The 20665-nt window shown below is 44.0% G+C and overlaps 2 protein-coding genes across 11 annotated transcripts in view; one reads left to right on the forward strand and one right to left on the reverse strand.

The window, feature by feature from the left end:
- RHOXF2 (Rhox homeobox family member 2) overlaps positions 1–20465 on the forward strand; it is a 159291-nt gene extending 138826 nt beyond the window's left edge. For 3 of the 9 annotated variants that reach the window (XM_077989523.1, XM_077989524.1, XM_077989526.1), the window contains 5 exons: positions 423–714; positions 5726–6036; positions 6220–6616; positions 7544–7589; positions 10648–11229. In XM_077989523.1, coding sequence (XP_077845649.1) covers positions 5958–6036; positions 6220–6616; positions 7544–7589; positions 10648–10977 — 852 coding nt within the window. In that variant the 5' untranslated portion in view covers positions 423–714; positions 5726–5957 and the 3' untranslated portion in view covers positions 10978–11229. Of the gene's footprint in view, positions 1–422; positions 2264–3819; positions 3877–5725; positions 6037–6219; positions 6617–7543; positions 7590–10647; positions 11230–19883 lie in introns of those variants that run through there. The other 6 variants (XM_077989521.1, XM_077989522.1, XM_077989527.1 and 3 more) reach the window with 5 other exon arrangements.
- LOC114669783 (putative uncharacterized protein CXorf42) overlaps positions 1–20665 on the reverse strand; it is a 109832-nt gene that overhangs the window by 27156 nt on the left and 62011 nt on the right. The window lies entirely within an intron of this gene.

The raw sequence follows: 20665 nt of genomic DNA on the forward strand, positions 1-20665 counted from the left end.
GATTCTGTCTGGGTTAAAAGGTGGTATCCAGGCTGGACGTGGTGGCTCACGCCTGTAATCCCAGCATTCTGGGAGGCCGAGGCGGGTGGATCATGAGGTCAGGAGATCGAGACCATCCTGGCTAACATGGTGAAACCCCTTCTCTACTAAAAATACGAAAACAAAAAATTAGCCAGGCATGGTGGTGGGTACCTATAGTCCCAGCTACTTGGGAGGCTGAGGTAGGAGAATGGCGTGAACCTGGGAGGCAGAGCTTGCAGTGAGCTGAGATTGCGCCACTGCACTCCAGCAGAGGCGACAGAGCGAGACTCCGTCTCAAAAAAAAAAAAAAAAAAAAAAAAAAAGGTAGAATCCAACAACCCTGGGGCCCTTACGGGATGGGCCCCATGTTGTGATCATGTCTACTCCCACTGCTGTTAAAGTTGCAGGTGTCAAACCTTGGATTCACCATAGCCAGCTAAAACCAGCGGCAGCAGTGACTCCCGAAGACGACCAGTGGACTAGCCAACAAGACCCAGATCGCCCCACCCGAACAGTCCTATGGTAACACCCAACTACCGGTAAGAAGGACAATTGCCCTGCTCTGACCACACCGGAGGCTGGTCAGTCTACACATGGCTGAAGCTTGAGGATCCTGCAAGCTCTGCTCTAGTCACATCCCAGAAGCTGACTAGTCTATGCACAGCTGAAGCTAAGAGGACCATCTCCGGATAAGTAAATGTGGATACAATTTATAAGCCTAGCTATAATTCTGTCAATACTGATTGTTCTATTATGTTATTACTGCAAATGCTGCAAATGTCTATGCCCAGAGGAAGGTTTGCCATGCCCATGTGTAGTATAAGCATGTTTCTATTACATACGCTAATGTTCTTACCATTTTTGCCTATACTGAAAAAGGAGAAATCTCTAGAAAGATGCCCACACTGTGTATACCCTACCTGGGTAAGAAATACCATAGTTAAAACTCTACTGTACCAAACCTACTATGAATGTACAGGAACCAAGTTAGGAACCTGCGCATACAACCAGACCACCTATTCAGTCTGTGACCCAGGAAATAATCAGCTATATGTATGTTATTACCCAAAACTCTTACTTTATGAATTCTGATTTGAGGTACATATTAAATCAGAGGGAGAAAAAGAAGGAGAGCTTATAGCTTGAACAAAAGCAGCCCCTCCCTCCTATAAAAGGCACATTTCCTTGTACTTTGATGCCTGCCATGCCACATATGTTCATAATCTTTAAAAAAAAAAAAAAAAAAAAAGCAGTCTGCAATGGTTTAACACAAGAGAGGCTTAACAACAACAGTCCTAAACATCTGTATGGAGAACCACAAATCGGATGCCCGGACTGTAACATTCAGTGGTCTATGCTAACACAGCTCCAACACTTATATTCAGGAAGGACTGCTCTGCTAAATAGTATGTCAACCAAACCAAATTGTAAGACAAGGACATGCAATCCTTTAAATTTTACTATCTTAAAGCCAGAGCTACCTTTTTGGCCTACAGGACAGACAGCACTATTATGAGTTGATAGACAAGAAGCAGGCCTTGGAGTTCCACTACTGATTGTCAAAAAGACTAGAAGGACTCAAAAGTGTCCAATCCTGCAATTCTGGGTCCATAAGTCATTCTATAAGCATTTTGAACAGCCAGTGCCTGAGCTTCCCCATCACCCAAAAACTTATTTGCTCAACTAGCTGAAAACATAACTGGCAGCTTAGGAATTTCCTCATGCTGTGGATGTGGAGGAACTAATATGGGGGACCAGTGGCCATGGGAGGCAAAGGAATTAATGCCAAAAGATCACTTCACTTCACCTAACCCTGCCAGTGAACCAACAGCCTCAGTCAGTGTTTGGTTGGTAAAAACCCCCATAATTAAAAAGTACTGTATCACCCGATGGGGAAAGGCTTTCACAGAGGCAGTAGGAGAAACAACCTGCCTAGGGCAACAGCATTATGATGAGACTAAAAACAAAACTCTATGGAGAAACGCCCAGAATGACTCCTACTTACCAGGTCCAAACCCTTTCTCTCGATTCTCTACTCTAAGCCACACTTGGTATCAGGTAGAGGCTCCAAATGCTTGGAAGGTACCCTCTGTCCTATAATGGATCTGTGGAGCATGGGCATATCAGCAACTGCCAGCTAAATGGACAGGGGCATGTATGTTAGGAACAATCAAGCCATCCTTTCTAATTCCTCTAAAGCAAAGGGAACTCTTAGGATATCCAGTTTATGATGAAAATAAAAGAACTAGAAGAAGCATAATCACAAAAATAGACACAAATGTCAAAAAGATGTGGACATAGGAGACTAAAAAGATAATTGTCTCCTGAAAGAATCATTAAATATTATAAGCCAGCTACCTGGGCGCAAGACGGGTCATGGGGATATTGCACTCCAATCTGTATGCTCAACTGCATCATAAAGTTGTAGGTAGTCCTTGAAATTATAACCAATGAAACATCAAGGGCACTAGGTTTATTGGCAATACAAGCAACACAAATAAGAAATGCTGTATATCAAAATAGATTAGCTTTAGATTACCTCTTAGCCTCAGAAGGAGGAGTAGGTAGAAAATTTAATTTAACCAACTGTTGCCTAGAAATTGTTGATAATGGCCAAGCTATTATGGAAATCACAGCTAGAATGTGCGAGCTGGCCCATGTTCTAGTTCAGACTTGGTCCGGGTGGTCCCCGGATTCCTTGTTTGGAAAATGGTTCTCAACCTTTGGAAGATTCAAAACCCTCATTGGTAGGTTCTTGCTTATTCTTGGCATCTGCCTCATCCTCCCTTGCCTTTTACCTCTGTTTATTAGGCGTATTCAGTCAACTATAGAGGCAGTAGTAACCCGACACACTACCATGCAGTTGATGGCATTAATCAAATATCAGCCGCTGCCAGTAGAAGAAGCTCAGCTCTGTGAAGAGGTGGCAAAAGTGGTGCTTTTTATTAACACCTTTGTTATAAAAAGCACCAAAGGGGGGAATGGAACAGGAATTAAAAGAAATTAAAGGATGTGTAAGCAGAAACTCGGTTGTATGTAAGAAAACCCAATTCCCCCTGAGAAAAAGAAAGAGCTGGAGTCCTTTAAAAATTAACTGCCTGTTTTTCTGTGGCCAGTGAGCCTTATCTCTCCTCCTTTCCCAGGCATTGTAAAGACCCTGTTTCCCGAGCTGTGCAGCTGCAAGGTCACTAGACAGATAAACTCAAGTTGTAAAACCTGTTTTTCCTTGAAAATTAAGAAATGATGTAATGCATGTCTCAATTAATTGAATAACTGTCTCTGTTTCTCACTTCTGTAATATGCTTCCCCCTGCCCCACGATATGCTTAAAAAGTAACTTAACTCTTTGTTCAGGGCTCAGTCGTTTGGATGTTAATCTGACTGGGCTGGTGCACCTAAATAATAAATATCCTCCTGAACCCCATCAATCTCTCTGATTCCTTATCAATCCCGCTACACTTTGAGAACCTACAGCACAATGGTCAGGCATTGATCAGACATTGTGGCAATCCTCATATTTCCTGGCACAGGGCCCTGTAAACACAGCAGCCAACAAAGGTTACTGAGTGAAGTAAATATAGGTACAAAAAGACTTATAGAACCATTATTTTCACAATAAAACATCCTGCCCCTGTTGCCCACTGCCAGAGAATAACCATCATCTTTCTTCTTTCAAGGACCCTTGTGAATAAACACAAACAAACTGGCAGAAGCAGGAAATATGAGGCAGCATGTTTAATCATCTCCATCTATTCAAAAACCCCATGAGATAGTTATCATTGTCATTCCCATTTTACAGATTAGAAAACTAACACAAACGGAGAGTGATCAAGTGAGATTAGCCAGCTACCAACAGGTAAGCAAAGCAAAATTTCAGATTCCAGCAGTTTAGCTCCAGGAGGAGCCAGCCTGAGGAGGAGACATCTTAGTTAAAATCAGAAAGAGGCTGTCAGATTGTCATCCCTTCCCATCTCTTCGAAAGTGAATTGGTCAAATATTTTCTAGCTGTTTTCTTACCCATCCTCTGGGAACATGAGGTATAATGGGTGCACTCATCCATTATGATCAGTCGTTGAGGTGACTGGAACCCACAGTACATGTAGGGGCCCACAAAACAGTTAAATTTCTTATATAAAATGAGGTTGATGAAAAGGGTCGTTGTGCAAGCAAAAATAGAATGAGTCACCCAAATGATGGAGGATAGGTCCTATAGTTGAAACCTACTCTCTATATTCAGGACATTAACAAGTCCTGCAGTATCTACAAAATACTTATTAAAGGAAGAATCTTAGAGCACTCAATCTGTCCTGGCTGTGTTTATTTGACAATAAATAAAATGTATTTATTCTTAAGAGCTCAGAAAGGTATCTGTAGAAAAGGGCAGGAGTAGAGGAAAAGAGGGCTATGCAGCAGCAGGAAAGAACGGAAATCACTGCAGGTCCACAGCACCAGTTCAGCGCAGAAGGTTAAGTGCGCATTTGTAATGGGTCTGTAGCCGGAGACATAGCAGAAGCTGCACTATCCACAGTCACAACCAGAGGCAAAGGAAGGATGCCCTGCAATTTTAGAAATCTTGGCTGCAGCTGGGAACGGTGGCTCACGCCTGTAATCCCAGCACTTTGGGAGGCCGAGGTGGGTGGATTACTTGGGGCCAGAAGTTCCAGACCAGCCCGGCCAACATGGTGAAACCCTGTCTCTACTAAAAATACAATAATTACCCAGGTGTGCTGGTGCATGCCTGTAGTTCCAGGTACTCAGGAGGCTGAGGCACTCCTGAGTACCTGCACAACACATGCAAGCATCCACTCCATCCTACTCCCTGCCCCCCGCCCTCCTCCCCCTTCCCCCTTCTCCTCCTCTTCTCCTCCCCCCTCCTCCCCTGCTTCTCCTCCCCCGCTTCTCCTCCCCCCTCCTCCCCCGCTTCTCCTCCCCCCTCCTCCCCCGCTTCTCCTCCCCCCTCCTCCCCCGCTTCTCCTCCCCTCTGCCCTACTCCCCCCTACCTTACTCCCTCCCCTCGCCCTACTGCCCCACCCCAACACGTGCTCTTATGCACCCAGGGCAAGGCCAAGCCCCTAAGGCATGCGCACCTCATTAGGCCCAACCCACAGCAAATAGCGGGAAGAGGAAAGGCAAGAAAGGAGGTCTCTAAGTGGATACACTGTTACTGAATCTAGGCGCCCAGAAGATGGAGGTTGTAGTGAGCCCAGATCGTGCCACTGCATTTCAGAGACAGATCGAGACTGTCTTAAAAACAAAAACAAAAACAAAAAACAAAGAAAAGCAATCTCAGATGCTCTAAGCATTGTGTGTGTTTCTACCCTTGCACTTTGATGTGGATTCATTACTAAAAATTAATAGTGAACTTTCTCAAGGAGGGTGCTCCATTTTTACATAGTGCATTTGCGCAGCCCACAAGCTTTGCAAATCCAGGCCCAAGCTCCTGTTCCTGGAGACCTAGGAATCATGGAGCTAGTGTGAAATCTCTTATCGCCATAAAATGGGCTTGCACAATTCCGCACAGCAGCTTCCCCAAGTTCCACACTAATGCATGCCAGTCTACAGCACAACGCATGCAAGCACCCGCCCACGCCCTACTCCCCCGCCCACGCCCTACTCCCCCCTCCCCCGCACCCTACTCCCCTCCTTACTCCTCCCCCATCCCCTCCCCCTACCCCCGCCGCCAACACGTGCTCTCCCCCACCCAGGGCAAGGCCAAGCCCCTGACGCATGCGCACCTCAGCAGGCCCAACCCAGAGCAAAGAGCGGGAAGCAGAAAGGCAAGAGAGGAGGTCTCTAAGTGGATACACTGTTGCTGAGTCTAGACGCCAGAAGAACCTTCCAGGCTGCGACTCACAGTTCTAGCACTGCCTAGGAGATCGTGGTGGCCCCAGCTTAGAATCTGCAGAAGCACACAGCTCCATCCATACCACTCAGGGTATGGAGCCTCTGGACCAGTCTAGCCAGGATATCACCAGCTTGCTCAGCCTTGGAGTCGACTACGAGAAGGAACTACAGGGTCAGTACCTGAATAGGACTCATGCTTTTGCGAACTCAGGAAACCGAGGTTCCCTGGGAGAGGCGAGTCGACTGGATGATGTCCCCGCACTACCACTGCTCTGAGTGCAGCCCCTCACCGCCTCCTTCCAACACCCTCAGGACCAAGGCCTTGATCTTTCTCTTGGGGTTTCTGCTTTTCCAGATATGAATGCTGCGGTGCTGTCGCCTACTGAAGAGTTCAAAGAGGAGGAAGAGGATGCACAGTCTGAGCCTGAGCAAGGCACAGCAGCAGCAGGAGAAGAGTCAAAGTTGGCAGGAGCCCAAGGTGGAGAAGAAAAAGATGGCGGCGGCGGCGCAGGAGCTCCTGGCCTCCTATGGAAAGAAAACCGCGAGGGCAGCAGCGGCAGCGATGGCGACGATGAGGACAGCGACCAGAGCGAGAAGGAACCCAGACAGCAGGATTCGCCCCCACCGGGCGCTGTCGGGGGGCTGGAGCCTGGCAACGCGCAGGAGCCCAGCGTCCACGCCTTCACCCCCTTGCAGCTGCAGGAGCTGGAGCGCATTTTCCAACGCAAGAAGTACCCCAGCGAGTTCCTGCGGTAAGCCCATTGCTGGTTGGCGCGCGGTTTGCAGGGAGCATGTGCTGCTCCAGGGTGGCGTTTGGCTTTCCCCCAGCCCTCTCCTGCCCTCTCCCCTCCTGAACCAAAACCCACCTGGGGCCTGGTGTCGCTGCCGTCCCCTCCCCGCAGACCCCTGGCACCTGGTGGGTTCTGTAGTGGGGCTGTGCCTATTAGGCATCATGTATAATTTAAATGAACCAAGTTGGGCAACTTTGGGCTGAGGTCGGTTATGATAAGTAACTCCTATCGCAGCCGAGGCAGAAATAAAGGTTTGGTACAGCAAGTGCAGGGTCGCATCTTGACCTTATTTAAAATTCTGAGAAGTCTGTCGTTCGGCTGGGTTTCCTTTGGTGTTAATTGTTCTAAGTTTCAAATAGTAAGAACATATTTATCTTGATTGACGATTTTTTTTTGTTATGGGGGGTTATTTTTTATTTGTTTGAGAAACAGTCTCGCTGGGACACCCAGGCTGGAGTGCAATGGTGCGATCTCGGCTCACTGCAACCTCTGCCTCCCAGGTTCAAGAGATTCTCCTGCCTCAGCCTCCAAAGTAGCTGAGACTACAGGCGCCAGCCACCACTCCCGGCTAATTTTTGTATTTTTAGTAGAGATGGGGTTTCACCATATTGGCCAGGCTGGTCTCGAACTCCTGAGCTCAAGTGATCCTCCTGCCTTGGCCTCTCAAAGTGCTGGCATTACAGGCGTGAGCCACCGCCTTGATTTTTTTTTTTTTTTTGGCATCTCCTTTATTTGTGACCTGAGAGAAAAGTTCCTAACGTGAGGCTCAGCTGGATGTTACAGAACAGCCTACTGCGTGTGGGGAGTTGGTAGAATAAAAAATTAAACACAAGAATGAAACGACACCCACAACTCCAAATGCTAAACACGTGTGGTTTCTTCCCATAGGAGGAGGCTGGCAAGAAGCATGAATGTGACTGAACTCGCAGTGCAGGTCAGTAAACCGAAAAAGCAGTCGGGCAGGGGAGCCATTCTAAAACCTGCTTCAGGGCTTCGACACAACTTTGACCCAGACATTGTCATCTTGGTGTTTTTGTGTTTTTTTTCATGTATAGGCAATGAGGTCTGAATTTTGGGATCTTTGTGGCTGGAAAATGCAGCAAGGAAAGCTCAGCTTGTGGAAATTTCCCGTTACCAGAGGGAACATGACTATCCACGGGAAAAAAAATTAGTACTGAACGGTTTCCTTTATTCCTTGTGTATAAAATATATTATGCACTTGAATAAATTATAAATATATAAATATATGTATTCCAAATTACAAATATATATATATATAAAATATATGAGTGTAAATTAAATATAGCATAATATATAAGATTAAACTCCTAGCACTGGTATCCTTTAGGTAGCACTTCCATGTGGAGGCATCCTGGGGTTTTCTGACCTGGGGATTATTCAAATTAATGCTCCAAAGAGCTCCATTAAACTAAATTATTTAATATATTTGAAACCAAGCATAAACTCTTTGGTTAAGAATTTATAAATGTTTAGGCATTGGGGTAAAGGAATAATTCACAACCAGAATGTATGTTTCCTGAAGCTGAGACTGATGGGGAGGTGATAGCATAAAGTTCAAGTGCCTGGTCCTCCTACTATTGTTTTTAAGTATTTGGTAAAGCCTTGTAGAGAGTGGCAGCTCTAAATTTTAATTTTCTGGAATACTTTGATTTGGCAGCCTGAAAACATTGCTGACCTAGTTAGTTTTGCATTATGGTACAGATAGCAAAAAGGTTTGCAACCTTTGCAAGTTTATCTACAAATCAAAACAAATTTCAAGATCAATTTTGCATAAATTTCCACCAACCTAAGAAAGATAGAAGTGTTAGGCAAGAATTGTATACAGTAACACTCATGGCTTGGGGAAACTGCCCCCATTCAACTTTTGAAACTACCAAATGCATCAGTGAATATTTTCTTGAGCAACTTCTAGCATTTAAGAGATTTTTTGTTTTTTCCAGTTTGTTGTACTAATAGGAAGAGATGTGTTTTGTGTTATATGTTGATAGTGGGGGATGGCTCTCAGGTCAGGCTAGACTCTTACCTGTGGCAATTTGAAATACCTTTTTATTTGCTCAGGCAGTGATAATAAATTTGTAGGTCAATGGATCCAAAGGAGTATTTGCAAAAATGGAAAAGAAGAAAGAAAAAGCGGGATGACCCTAATAGCCTTTCTGCAGAGCTCATGTTTGTGAGTGCAGTGAGGGAACTATGCTGCGATTCTGTCAATGGTGGCATGTAGAAAAGCAGCCTGACAAAATGGGGCACTGAGTGTTGACATCCTGTTGCCCACCATTTTCAAAGGCAGGCAATGCCAATTTGGGGGAGATGAAATATTGACGTTTGGGTGAATTGCCTTTCCCTTCCCTGGGTTTACATAGCATTCACTCAATGCAGTTCTGAAGGCAAAAGGACCACTCTCACTCAGCAAACAAGGGAAAAGGCATGATGTTCTCATTTATTGCCAAACATTTCAGCATGAATATCTCCAAAAAATTTTAATAGACGTTTCCTCCCTCTGTATTGTAACGATAATAAGGGCTGTTTTATGAAACCAACACTGAGAATGGGGACCTAATGTTGGCCCATAGCACATTTAGCCCACTTTTGGCATTACTTATGTTTATGAACCTTTGACCACAGCCACATTGCAATTGCCTCTAAACAAGCACTATTACAGTAGGCTTAAAATTTAGACTATGTATTCATGAGGGAGAAGGTCTCCGAACAGTAAGATGGGAGAAAGAAATGGGGCATCAAACAGGGAGAGGAGTCCCTTTGTCCCGTAAAATTTGCAGTTTGGGAACTTCTAGAAGGATCAAAATACAATGGAAATGTCATTAACTAGAAGCTTGGGGGATAGTGTTGTTTAATGGACAGGTTTTATTTTTTGGTCTTTTAACAGTAGGCAGGTGTTTAGGGAATAGTGTTTGTTGATACCTCTTCCACATTACTACTGAACATGTTCAGAGATGCCTATTTGGACACTCCCGCTTTGGGGATGCTGATGAGATTGGGATCTTCTGTTTGAGTAGTGAGGCTAGATGGCTGATGGTGTCCCATGGAGCTGGGCAACCAAGTCTTTCCCACATCCTGGGACTGGGGAGAACCAAGTGAGCTGACCTTGTCCTTAGCCTGGGAAGAGTTGGAGGGAGGGATAAGTTGGAGCATGCAGAATTAGCAATGCTTCCTTTCTCTCGAACTCTCAACTGGGCAAAGCTTTTTGAGAATTTTTGTGAATTTGGACAACATTTGTGTCCTCCTTTCACAAAACTTCAAGCTGAAGTGTGAAGACAGTGTCTAGGGCTTCAGATACCCTCATTTCCCAGCAAGACAATCCATAAACTCCCTGAGCCCCCTGTAATGAGACTTGCCTTGCAATATACCATCTTTTTAATTCTCAAGGAGTTTCGGAAAATGAATGACCCATTAGAGGTTCTTGAAGGAAAGAAAACTTGTTTTAAAATACAGTGTACTCTTACTGATTTTTTACTTTACACTGAGGATGGGCTTTTCAAAATGGGGGCCTCATCCTCTTGGTATGACTTTAAAAGGCACCCTCCCCATTTTTTCCAAGCTCAGCTTCCCCCACGACCAGGGTGACAGTGGCCTAGTAAGTAGTAGTTGGTGGGCAGCTGGATAGCTGATGGTCTGGTATCTGCAAGCAGATATGCCACACACAGCAATACCAGGAGGGATCGAGTTCCACTCATCAGCTACACCTGCACCCAAGAGTGGAAAATGTAATATTACAGATGAAAGGACAGAGACAAAGAAATAAGCCAAGCCAGAGCATATGTAGCACATACTTGGAGCTCACTATGGAAAGGTGTGGTGTTCACCTTTCTAAGATATTTTAGTAGTCAGGAAGTAGCTTGCCTTGATGCACCGGAAAAGGTTAAGGGCAGAGAGAGTTGCTTGTTGTGTGTTTTCCCGTGATGAAATTAAATGCTCAATATACTAAACCTGTTTCTTTTTTCCTCTGATTGAAGATTTGGTTTGAGAATAGAAGAGCCAAGTGGAGGAGACATCAGAGGGCATTAATGGCGAGAAACATGCCGCCCCTCATGGTCGTGGGCCAGCCTGTCATGGTAACTGCAGTTGAGGCCATAATGGCACCCTTGTCCATCAGCAGGATGAGAGATGGTTACTTCTGGGGCTACAGCCATCCCAGCACCCTGTGTTTCTCCATGTCACCCTTTCCTCCTCCGTCCTTGCCCCTTCCAACTGTGTTTCTTCCACCTATGCCTCCCTCTGACGAGGCCCAATTTGGCCGGTTCCCTTTTGTTATCGGGCATTCTTTCACATTCCCCAATGTGTAAGGGATACCCTCTGTGCTACTTTTTGCCAGAGTGTGTTTGAGCCAGATTCGTAGTTTGCGTAGCACCCCATCAAGAGTAGTTCATCAAATGTCTATTAAATGTTTTAAAGAAAAGTAGATTATTGACCCATTTTTAGGGCACTTTTAAAAATGTTTCTATAAATATGTGGAGGGTATGTACATTTGTTTTGTGTGTCACATGGGGTCAGTAAGTTCTGAATAAAAATTGTTAAGAAATGCCGTTCAAACCGAATGTCACGGACTCTCCTCTCATGCAGTAATCTTGAGTCACCATCTGGGGGTTGTGCATGCCACAGAAGTTTCCCATGTGCCCATGGCAGGCTTACACTGACCCACACATTCTCTTCCACCCCCACCCCCAACATCCCATACTCATCTCCTCTCTGCCCCATTGATACCAGATACGTGTGCAAGATGGGGTGGTGTGAGTCCCTAATGAGAGAATAGTGTATTTCAAGGCACTGCCAGGGTGGAAAACAGCAAAACCAAAATGGTATCGGGAAGGAAGCTAGCCCACTCTTAAAAATTCATTAAGTTTTTTCTTGCTATGGAAGACTTCTTTAAAGTAATTTTCTTTTAAAAATGTAAATGTAAATAATGCCATGAAATTATACACTGATTTAACGGCTACAATGGCAAATTTTTATATGGTTTACCACAACAAGAGAAAAGGAAAAATATACCAAAAAGTTTTAAAAAAGTGATTATGAACATTGTGGTGATCCTGTGAAGTGATTGCAATGCCCGCAGATAAGGAGTCATGGTTACAACAATGTTTTCTCTGCAAATTATTTGATGGCCACTTTCACAATGCTTAGGTTTTCAGCCTGACGGAAAATTCCATTTTCTTGGGTGAGCATGAACTTTCTGTCAAGCTGTCTGCTGCTATTCATTCCCCACTTCTCTCTTTACAATTGTGGGTGTCAAGCTTCAGCCACACAATTGCATTTGATGTGAGGGTTTTGCAAGGAGAAGGAGGTTTCTTTGTACCCCTGAAGTCACAAGCCTTGGTGGGAATAGGGAAAGTCCATGAATTCACTATGCATTTATGCATGCCCTTGGGCCAAGTGGATTCTTTTTTCTTCTCCAATTGAGATTTTCCCTTTCTTTCTTTCTTTCTTTTTTTTTTTTTTTTGCTATTGTTCTCATTGTATTGTGCTTTGTATAATTATTTACAGTAAGTCCCGCATGTCAGTGTACATTCAGTCGGGAAATTGTTTCCATTTGGTACATTTTGTTCCAGTCTGTCTATTCCTGCTCATTATTTTTTCTACATTCAGTCTAAAATATTTGGTAGCCTAGAGGTACTCAGAAATAGGCAAAGAAAGGTAAAAGAGGAGGAGGGGAGATTGAAGTCATACTTCCATTATCCCTCCTCGTGGTTATCATATTCATAACATTTTTACACCATCAAAAGACATTTTTAGCCATATATGTTTCCTTTATATAGAAAATGAGATCTCCTGTACTCAGTTGGCATTTGTTTTCATGTATCTGATAAGTACCTCGTAGAATTATAGGTCAAGACATTGTCTGGCTCTGGTAACCTAGATTCTGAATTTCAAAGCAGAGTTCTTGTACCTTATGAAATTCAAATTCATAGAATTATAGGTAGGATGCCGTTTCACTTAAAATCACATAAAATGAATAGAAACTGACCTTGAACAACACATTGTCTAGGTAGCATACACTGGGACTAGTTCAAGGGGCTGGGTAGAAAACAAGTTAACAGTTTTTTTTTTTGATGGGGAATATTACTGGAGACAGTACCCTTAAAACTTTCATTCCCTTTTTATTAGCAGCTAACATCTTATATGCCTTTACTATGTGACAGGCAATAAAATAATTTCCTTGGATGATTTTGTTTGATGCTCAAATGAATCCTAATAGTGAGGTTCTAAAGAAGAGGAAACTTGTCCATGGTCCAAAGCTAATCAGAGGAACAGGATGTGAAACCAAGTTTGTCTGGCTCCAGAGCCCATGCTTTGTCAAGTTTAATTCAGCAGTGGTGCACTGGGATGCCACAGTTAGGGCAATCTGGCTTTCAATCCCAGATGTGCCACTTCCCAGCTGTTTCCCCCTGGGCATTTTACTTAAGCTCTATAGTTTCATTATTATTCTTTACAAGATGATAATATATCAGAATTGATGAGAGTAATAAATAACATATGTAAGTGGCCTTCCACAACGCCCAGTCACAGAGTAAGCACACAGAAATGTTTTCTACTATTATTCTATATTATCTTCTATCATCACATTATTATAACCTGTTGTCCCACCTTTCCTATGTGGTATAACAGAAAGAGACCTGATTAAAAATAAGGTGGTCTGGGTTCTTGCTGCAGCTCTACCCTGTCTTTGTTTCCTTGAATGAGTTGCTTAACCTACTATATCTCTGCTGTCTCATGTGTTAGGTCATTCTTGTTTTGCTATAAAGAAATGCCTGAGGCTGAGTAATTTATAAAGAAAAGAGGTTTAGTTGCCTCACAGTTCTGCAGGCTTAACAGGAAGTGTGGTGCTGGCATCTGCTTCTGGTGAGGACCTCAGGAAGCTTACAGTCATGGTGGAAGACAGACTGGGAGCAGGCATCTCACGTCATGAGAACAGGAGCAAGAGAGTGGGTGTGGGAAGTGCCACACACTTTTAAACAACCAGATCTTGTGGTAACTCGCTCACTATTGCAAGGACAGCATCAAGCCATGAGGGTTCCACCCCCAGGACCCAAACACCTCCCAACAGGTCTCACCTCCAACACTGGGGAAAATAAGGATTACATTTCAACATGAGATTTGGGCAGAGACAAATATCCCAACTTTATCATCTCACCTATAGAATCATGAGAGTAATAGTCTGACTCATGTATTTGGAGCAGGTTTAGTGGTAAAAGTTTATCAGGCATAGTTCAAAAAATCAGAAAAAATAGGAATGAATGCCTTATGAAAAAAATCATTTCACACATTGTTTTCTAGAGTGTAGAGAGTACCATTCATGTTTATATGCGTGCTCAACCCCATTTTCCCAGATCAACGATTCCTGTTTGTCCTTTCTTAACAGAGAAAAGGAATCAAATGAAGTGAATAATACAGAGTGGAATTTTGTAAAGTGAGCAGAGTGGATATCTATAAAGGCTTTTCCATGTTTTGGCTATGATAATGATTTATGTGGCTGTCTATATAAAAAGGGTGTATCATTTAAACATGCCCTGAAATAGTTAATGATGAAATTTTGTGATGTCTCGATGTGCTTCCAAATAATCCCAGGTTGGGTGCAGGGATGTTGGAGAAATCAGCAAGGCTATTGATGAAACAAGACTGGATATTCATAATTGTTGAATGTGGGTGGTGGCTATATGAGTGTTCATCTTATGTTTCTTTTTATATATTTTTGACATTTCCTATAATTTTTTTTTTTTTAAATAGTAAGGGTGGAAAACCTGGATGCTAACAGGGCCAGGAAGGTAACATAAATGAGGAAAACAAGCAGAGTGGGGACTGATAAACTGGGAAAGGATATGTCTCCCCAAAGGGAATGGCCACTACTCTGCTTCAGCCTAATATTTCTGGTCAGGACTTTGGGGTCCAGATCTGGCAGATTTTCCAGTTTGTAAAGATTGTCCATAAATAAGTGTTTACATGAAACCTTCTAGTCTTTAAATCTGAGCAATCAATTCAAATATGTTTTATTTCAAAGTACACTGGTCATCCAAAACAGATCTGCAGACCAGATAGAGGATGCAGCTTACACTTTGCAACCTATGCTTGAGAAGGTAACTTTAGGCAAATTCAAAACCCTGAGGCAATAGAATATGATTGAAAGCACCTCTAAAGCCAGCAATCGTAGGATGCCATCATTCCACCTTATTTATTTCTCATTATAAGTACTGTTCTCATGTGATAAAAGAAAAATTTCAGCCAAATTAAATTTAAAGGAGTTTAATTGAGCAATGGACGATTCGCAAATCGGGCAGCCCCCAGAATGACAGCAGATTCACAGAGACTCCAGTGCAGCCATGTGGTGGAAGATGTATAGACAAAAAAGGGAAACTACATACAGAAATCGGGAGTGAGATAGAGAATGGCTGGATTGGTTACAGCTCGACGTTTGCCTTATTTGACATTTTCATTTTACCAATAATTTTAAAAACTGTCTTTATTTCCCAAAGATTACTTAAGGCACATGAACTAAAAGGCATTATACTTTTTACTTTTCTGACAAAATATGTTATTTAAGCTTTTTTGTTTTTAAACCAATTAGTTAAAGCTCTTTTGTATATAAACATCACACACATAATACATATAAATACACAGACAGAAGTTAAAGGACACATTTTCCAAGCCAGGAATTGAACCCTGAACCCAGGCTGCCATTGTGAAGAGAGAGCATGGCCATGTGGTTACAAGGTCAAGTTCCCAAGGATATAGAAGAAAAGAGGGAAACCTTATCCATTTTTTTTTTTCAGGGACCTGCAGCAAAGCTTATAACTGATCAGTTTGCTTGGCTGTCTTGAACAGCGGGCTTACGGGTGTCTTAAGCCTATGTTCTATCTTAAGGTGCCCCTCATTAATGACAGAAAGTACGGAAAGACACACAAAGCATACCAAATTTGCTACAGCTTAAGACTAGCCTTACAAGTCCTTTTTTCCGATTAATTTAAACTTTACAGGAGACAATTAGTGATTTTTACCATCCATTCAACCGGTTTGCACAGAGAGAGAGTGAGGCCAGAAGTCTGACTGGTAAGAAATTCTTACCTGTTTGCCAGCATGCCAGGCTTCTGTGTTCCCTTTCCCTGAGTGGCCCTAGTGACCCAGCTTGCTGCATCACAGCCCTGGGGGCCAAGCCACAACACAAAGGAAAATTATCTTTTTTTTTTTTTTTTTTGAGACGGAGTCTCGCTCTGTCACCCGGGCTGGAGTGCAGTGGCCGGATCTCAGCTCACTGCAAGCTCCGCCTCCCGGGTTCACGCCATTCTCCTGCCTCAGCCTCCTGAGTAGCTGGGACTACAGGCGCCCGCCACCTCACCCGGCTAGCTTTTTGTATTTTTTTTTTTTTAGTAGAGACGGGGTTTCACCGTGTTAGCCAGGATGGTCTCGATCTCCTGACCTTGTGATCCGCCCGTCTCAGCCTCCCAAAGTGCTGGGATTACAGGCTTGAGCCACCGCGCCCGGCTTCCGGAAAATTATCTTTTTCTGTTTTGGCCAGAGTAAAATATGTGTGACAAAACTTAGACATTAGCTACTCTGCTTAGCACCCAGTATTAAACTGGATGGCTTAAATTTGTCCTTAGATGGGTCCTGTCATCTTTAATCCAACTTCTGACTAGGAATTTCAACACGTGGTCCCTGGGCAAGATGGTCACCCCAAGTAACAGAAAAGATAATAAAGGGAAAGGAGAGAGAGAAAAGCATTGCCTGTGGCAGGGTGGGGAAGGTGAAGAGCTCAAGGAGACCAGAGAAAGACTCACCCATTCACTGCAGTGACACTGAAAATGAAAAGTTCAGGTGACCACTTGTCAGTAGTGAAGGGATCTTTTCCAGCAGTTCCATCAGCTGTCAAGATTCCCCTTTGGGGGAGGAAAAAGCTCCCATCTCCCATGGTCCCGCACATGCCTAATCCTGTCACCCACAGCTGTCAGCAAAAAGTGTAAGACAGATTAATCCAAAGAGAATAGCACTTAACATTCCATAGTGCCAAACCCGTCCTTAGCCAAAAGGGATTTTACCAAGAGCCCTCATTTTTCAATGTATTTTAATGTGTTGTTCATCTGGAACGTTCCACCGTAAGTTCAAGTGATTCTCCTGCCTCAGCTTCCCGAGTAGCTGGGACTACAGGTGCGTGCCACCACACCCAGCTAATTTTTTTTTTTATTTTTAGTAGTGATGGGGTTTCACTGTGTTTAGCCAAATGGTCTCGATCTCCTGACCTCATGATTCACCTGCCTTGACCTCCCAAAGTGCTGGGATTACAGGCGTGAGCCACCGCATCCAGCCTCTTGTTCTCTTATTTTCTCCCAAACATACAGAAACTCTCTGTTCTGAGCCAACTAAAGCTGGGGGTGGAGTGACATAGGTATTAATACCCCTGTGGCCGCCACCACAATGACTGTGCTGGGTCAGACCTGAAGCCACCCAGCACTGGGTGTCACCCAAGGCCTGTTGTAACCACTCCCTGGCTACTGCCTGTTTGCTTAAGGCCCTGGGCGCTACAATGAGCAGGTGGCAAAGCCAGCCAGGCCTGTGTCCTCCCCTTCAGGTCAGTGAGTTCCCCCAGGCCCCAGGTGGGTCTAGAAGTATCATCCAGGAGTCAGGGACTACAGTCAAAAACCTTGTAAGTCTACCTGGTGTTCTATTGTATTACGGCTGAACTGGCACTCAAACCACAAGACCTAGTCCTTCCTGCTTTTCCCTCCCCTTTCCAAAGGCAGAGGCGCCTCACTCCATAGCCACTGCCACCCCTGGCCACAAGGAGTACTGAAAGACTACCACCAATGTTCCGTTAAGGCCCAAGATCTCTTAAGTTAGCTTGTGGCAAATGCTGCGTGGCCTGCGACTCACCCTTCAGGGCACTGGGCTCCCTTCTGGCCTGGGACAGGTCCAGAAATGCTGTCAAGGCCTGGAATCTGGAACTTCAAGAACCTTCTTGGTGCTCTAGCCCCTGTGGCAGTGTTGGTACCTGAAGAGGCAAGTCTCAGAGGCTCATGATGGCCCTCAACGAACGATGGAAATGTTAGGCAAGAATTGTCACACTCATGGCTTGGGGAAACTGCCCCCATTCAACTTTTGAAACTACCAAATGCATCAGTGAATATTTTCTTGAGCAACTTCTAGCATTTAAGAGATTTTTTGTTTTTTCCAGTTTGTTGTACTAATAGGAAGAGATGTGTTTTGTGTTATATGTTGATAGTGGGGGATGGCTCTCAGGTCAGGCTAGACTCTTACCTGTGGCAATTTGAAATACCTTTTTATTTGCTCAGGCAGTGATAATAAATTTGTAGGTCAATGGATCCAAAGGAGTATTTGCAAAAATGGAAAAGAAGAAAGAAAAAGCGGGATGACCCTAATAGCCTTTCTGCAGAGCTCATGTTTGTGAGTGCAGTGAGGGAACTATGCTGCGATTCTGTCAATGGTGGCATGTAGAAAAGCAGCCTGACAAAATGGGGCACTGAGTGTTGACATCCTGTTGCCCACCATTTTCAAAGGCAGGCAATGCCAATTTGGGGGAGATGAAATATTGACGTTTGGGTGAATTGCCTTTCCCTTCCCTGGGTTTACATAGCATTCACTCAATGCAGTTCTGAAGGCAAAAGGACCACTCTCACTCAGCAAACAAGGGAAAAGGCATGATGTTCTCATTTATTGCCAAACATTTCAGCATGAATATCTCCAAAAAATTTTAATAGACGTTTCCTCCCTCTGTATTGTAACGATAATAAGGGCTGTTTTATGAAACCAACACTGAGAATGGGGACCTAATGTTGGCCCATAGCACATTTAGCCCACTTTTGGCATTACTTATGTTTATGAACCTTTGACCACAGCCACATTGCAATTGCCTCTAAACAAGCACTATTACAGTAGGCTTAAAATTTAGACTATGTATTCATGAGGGAGAAGGTCTCCGAACAGTAAGATGGGAGAAAGAAATGGGGCATCAAACAGGGAGAGGAGTCCCTTTGTCCCGTAAAATTTGCAGTTTGGGAACTTCTAGAAGGATCAAAATACAATGGAAATGTCATTAACTAGAAGCTTGGGGGATAGTGTTGTTTAATGGACAGGTTTTATTTTTTGGTCTTTTAACAGTAGGCAGGTGTTTAGGGAATAGTGTTTGTTGATACCTCTTCCACATTACTACTGAACATGTTCAGAGATGCCTATTTGGACACTCCCGCTTTGGGGATGCTGATGAGATTGGGATCTTCTGTTTGAGTAGTGAGGCTAGATGGCTGATGGTGTCCCATGGAGCTGGGCAACCAAGTCTTTCCCACATCCTGGGACTGGGGAGAACCAAGTGAGCTGACCTTGTCCTTAGCCTGGGAAGAGTTGGAGGGAGGGATAAGTTGGAGCATGCAGAATTAGCAATGCTTCCTTTCTCTCGAACTCTCAACTGGGCAAAGCTTTTTGAGAATTTTTGTGAATTTGGACAACATTTGTGTCCTCCTTTCACAAAACTTCAAGCTGAAGTGTGAAGACAGTGTCTAGGGCTTCAGATACCCTCATTTCCCAGCAAGACAATCCATAAACTCCCTGAGCCCCCTGTAACGAGACTTGCCTTGCAATATACCATCTTTTTAATTCTCAAGGAGTTTCGGAAAATGAATGACCCATTAGAGGTTCTTGAAGGAAAGAAAACTTGTTTTAAAATACAGTGTACTCTTACTGATTTTTTACTTTACACTGAGGATGGGCTTTTCAAAATGGGGGCCTCATCCTCTTGGTATGACTTTAAAAGGCACCCTCCCCATTTTTTCCAAGCTCAGCTTCCCCCACGACCAGGGTGACAGTGGCCTAGTAAGTAGTAGTTGGTGGGCAGCTGGATAGCTGATGGTCTGGTATCTGCAAGCAGATATGCCACACACAGCAATACCAGGAGGGATCGAGTTCCACTCATCAGCTACACCTGCACCCAAGAGTGGAAAATGTAATATTACAGATGAAAGGACAGAGACAAAGAAATAAGCCAAGCCAGAGCATATGTAGCACATACTTGGAGCTCACTATGGAAAGGTGTGGTGTTCACCTTTCTAAGATATTTTAGTAGTCAGGAAGTAGCTTGCCTTGATGCACCGGAAAAGGTTAAGGGCAGAGAGAGTTGCTTGTTGTGTGTTTTCCCGTGATGAAATTAAATGCTCAATATACTAAACCTGTTTCTTTTTTCCTCTGATTGAAGATTTGGTTTGAGAATAGAAGAGCCAAGTGGAGGAGACATCAGAGGGCATTAATGGCGAGAAACATGCCGCCCCTCATGGTCGTGGGCCAGCCTGTCATGGTAACTGCAGTTGAGGCCATAATGGCACCCTTGTCCATCAGCAGGATGAGAGATGGTTACTTCTGGGGCTACAGCCATCCCAGCACCCTGTGTTTCTCCATGTCACCCTTTCCTCCTCCGTCCTTGCCCCTTCCAACTGTGTTATTTCCACCTATGCCTCCCCCTGGCCGGGCCCAATTTGGCCGGTTCCCTTTTGTTATCGGGCATTCTTTCACATTCCCCAATGTGTAAGGGATACCCTCTGTGCCACTTTTTGCCAGAGTGTGTTTGAGCCAGATTCGTAGTTTGCGTAGCACCCCATCAAGAGTAGTTCATCAAATGTCTATTAAATGTTTTAAAGAAAAGTAGATTATTGACCCATTTTTAGGGCACTTTAAAAAATGTTTCTATAAATATGTGGAGGGTATGTACATTTGTTTTGTGTGTCACATGGGGTCAGTAAGTTCTGAATAAAAATTGTTAAGAAATGCCGTTCAAACCGAATGTCACGGACTCTCCTCTCATGCAGTAATCTTGAGTCACCATCTGGGGGTTGTGCATGTCACAGAAGTTTCCCATGTGCCTATGGCAGGCTTACACTGACCCACACATTCTTTTCCACCCCTACCCCCAACATCCCATACTCATCTCCTCTCTGCCCCATTGATACCAGATACGTGTGCAAGATGGGGTGGTGTGAGTCC

This window comes from Macaca mulatta, chromosome X (genome assembly GCF_049350105.2).
Source record: "Macaca mulatta isolate MMU2019108-1 chromosome X, T2T-MMU8v2.0, whole genome shotgun sequence".
Taxonomy (NCBI): Eukaryota; Metazoa; Chordata; class Mammalia; order Primates; family Cercopithecidae; genus Macaca; species Macaca mulatta.